Here is a 3,520-nt window from a genome sequence, read left to right as displayed (position 1 = left end):
TATACCTGGCCTGAATAATCACATAGGTAGTTAATATCTAGAATTCACTTTCCTCATTTGGTAAATGATAAATTTATCTCATAATTTGTTCAGTGTAGGTTTTAAGAATTTCCTACAGAGTATTTTAAATTGGGTGATGTTTATTATTACTTTTTGGATGATTGCTTTTTTTTAATGGTATCAACGATTGTTGTAAGGTCGTAGTAAGAGTATCGATAGTAGCTGTAGTACTCCGGATTCTTGTAGATTTCCTTTTTTCCTGCTTTGGGTCCCAGCTGCTCGGCTTCTTCCACAATTCGGTAGGTAGATGGGGGTATAAAATCCGGGGAGACGAAGGCCATTGTATTCAGGTTCTGGGGAGTACATCCCTCGGGGTGATCGCGAACATTTCTGGGACTGGTGCCCAAACGCTTGAGAGCATTTTGTTCCTTGCCATCACTCGAGTAATTCTGATAGGTCCTTAAAAGCCATAATGGTGAGCGGGATAAAAATGGAATTCTGGCTCCACGAATCATTTTGGAAGTATAGATTTTTGATGAGAACAGAAAGTATATTTGAAATAAAACCGGTTGGAAAACGTTATTTTTTGACAGCCTATGTCTGCTCAGTTTAGAGCACTGAGATTAGTACAGAACCTATGATTTAAAATGCTTAAATAAATACATTCCAGCAAATCACATTCCGCTATTCAAATACTGTGTTTGGCTTAGAGATAGACAAACATGGGGCTACACTTAAGAGCACTAAGGGCCGGTTTCTCGAGTCCCTGTCAAAGTCCCTGATAGCTATCTGTCCGAAAAACTTAAAGACCAGATAAACTGTTCGTAAAAGCAAATCGGCTTTCTCGACTGCTTTAATTTATCTGAACGAGAAACAATTACAGAGTGCTGTTAACGCACAGAATTGTGCTGTGAAGCGCAAAAAATGGCATGCTTCGATTATTTCATCAGCTGTTTGGGTATAATTTAAAGGAAAAGTCAGCTGTGATTTCGTTTCTTCTTCATAGTTGGCTTTGGGAAATCAGCTGTCATTCTATCGAGTCGAAAACGCTTAACAGGGACTCCGAGTCCCTGTCAAAGTTAGCTCTCACATTTATGCTCGAGAAAGTCAAAATGCCTTAGCAGGGACTTTATCTGTTCGAGAAATGTTAGCCGGCACTCGAGAAACCGGCCCTAAGCCAAATATGTTTACTTTACCGCGCCCCAAAACTCGGGCCTGTCATAAACATGCGACTGCCCCACTTTAAGCCGGCTATAAAGCAGGCACAAGAGCCAAAACACAAAGCACACGTTGAATAATTTCGATCATTAAACTTATTCCACTTAAAATCCATTCAGGATTTGAGGGGACGAAGCGGCGGAGATAAATGCGCCAGCAAACCCGAATGCTAACCCTCGACAATCAGGCAAGGCAACCCACAATGGACCTCCGGGGCGGCGGTAAAGTTTTTAAAACGTTGAACAACGGCAACGATGGCAATAAAAATCAACAACAACCCGAGTCGGTGAAATAAACGGTCAAGTGCTGAAAATTGTCAGGTCCTGGAGGAGGACGGGTGGCACGTAGATGTTTCTGGCTCACCTGAACGCTTTTTAATACACTCTCAAGCCCACGCACATAACGGAGGCGTCCCTGATTGTGGCTTGTAAATTTATAGTTTCACCAAGAAAATCGCGCTGGCAAACTTTTTACTTTTACTGGGTCTCTGCGTGAAAACACACACTCGCAATTACATTTACCCAAACCCTTGGCCCTCAGCTCTTTCCCCACTCGTTCCAACTTCCTGCGGCACATCCTCATCCACATCCTCATCCACAATCCCAGCCAGCCAGTTGGCGACATCTAATTGCTTTTGTTTTCGGCCCAGACTGGCAATGCCGCACTACAAGTGGCTTACAAGCGGGTACAGTTGGGTCGCAAAGGTTGCACCCGGGCTCCAAAGTCGTAGTGCTGCGGAAGCCCTTTCGTTAAGGTAATTTTCCGCTATAATTTCAATGGCTCTGTGTGTGCGCTTTCAGTGTGTGCGAAAGAAATCGTAGAAAGTTTTTCGGTTTTGGAGGTTTGGAGTTAAAAGAGCTGTTAAAGTTGATTGTTAGTGGGGCTAAACCGGGGTTAGTGCGTTTTCCAGAGTCGAGTGGAGTAACATTATGAAATTCTTTCAGTTGAAATTGGCTTACGACAGAGGTTATTAGGTGCTTAAAACATCCAAGTAGTTTATAGTTAACAAATTACAAACAAAGTAAATGCAAATATTTTAGTTTCTTAAGAAATCAAAGTTCAGTAGTTCAATATACTCTTGTGGTTTTTAATAAGGTTGTAAAAATATTGAGAGTCAAAACCCTCGATGATTTCCACTATCGATATTATCGATACTATCGGAAAATATCGAAACAACAAATTAAAAACGCTAAAGAAATCTAAAAAAATGTTTTATCTTAATATATAACCAAATAACAGTTACAATTATATCTTTATTATCTTTAATTTTTAAACCATCGATAGTATCGCTAGTGCTACCGATCGTTTTGCCAACCTCATTTTGCAATAATTTGATGGACCATTTTTAAGTATTCTATTCTTTATTCCAAGTCCAGACGTCCCACTTATAAATACCATAAATATTCTCTTTAAAATATCTTCAAACCTCGAAAGATTTCGTTACGATAAGATACTAATTGTATGCAAATAAATTCGGCAACATTTCCTATAGTCAAAATCTTTTGCATCTGCATATTCATATTTAAAATCAAGCTCCAATCTGCTTCATACCGTATCCAAGTTGCTTGTTCCTTTATTTAAAGCCAGATAATTTGCCTGACACCTCGAGTTCTGATAACTTTTGAAGACATTCGTTGACTTTTGTGGGTGAAATCAAAAACCCAGCGAAACAAAGCTGCAGCTGCAGCAAAACTTTATGCAAATGCTACGGGAATTCGGGAACTCAAGTGCTGATGAGCACGGTCCTGGGTGCTGCCGTAAATTGGGTGGTGGCTTTTGTGCCATTTTTAGCACGAAGTCGACAACCAACAACGAAGAACGAACAACCAACCGGCGACGGGTAAAAACACTAAGAGACACTGTTACTATTCGGCTGCTTGCTTAATTAAAATGCGCAGGCAGTGCGAGCGCTTCATTTGGCCCGCTTAATCGCCCGCCACAGATTTGAATCGGCTTGGAGGCCGAGAACTGAGTTCTGAGTACTGGGAACTGAAACCTGGGTGCCGAGAACCATTCCGGAAAACGCCGACCCCAATTCGCCACCCTGTTCTGTGTTCTTGCTGTTGCTTTGCATGTAAAGTGTCAAGTTTTTCATTATAATTTGCATATTTTTCGCCAACTTTTCGTCTACCGCCCGCCCATCGCCCATCGCCCACTTGGCCCGCTGAGCAAATGACAACAATAAGCATTATGGCCTGAGCCCCGAGAAAATCCCGCTTGGCCAGGACCTAGGCAACATGCTCGTCTATCTGCTGGATACACAGAATGTATCTCTTAAGCTATTTTCAAGTTTAATTCCTTG

General features: G+C 41.5%; 1 protein-coding gene across 1 annotated transcript; it reads right to left on the bottom strand.

Annotated features, from left to right (window-relative positions):
* LOC108061510 (uncharacterized) lies at positions 1 to 608 on the bottom strand. Its single transcript, XM_017147740.3, has one exon. The coding sequence runs from the start codon at positions 513 to 515 to the stop codon at positions 147 to 149; it is 369 nt and encodes a 122-aa protein (XP_017003229.2). The 5' UTR covers positions 516 to 608; the 3' UTR covers positions 1 to 146.
* Positions 609 to 3,520: the final 2,912 nt, after the last annotated feature.

The sequence above is a fragment of the Drosophila takahashii genome, chromosome 2R (genome assembly GCF_030179915.1).
Source record: "Drosophila takahashii strain IR98-3 E-12201 chromosome 2R, DtakHiC1v2, whole genome shotgun sequence".
NCBI classification, from domain to species: Eukaryota; Metazoa; Arthropoda; class Insecta; order Diptera; family Drosophilidae; genus Drosophila; species Drosophila takahashii.
This window is presented reverse-complemented; position numbering and strand designations above follow the sequence as displayed.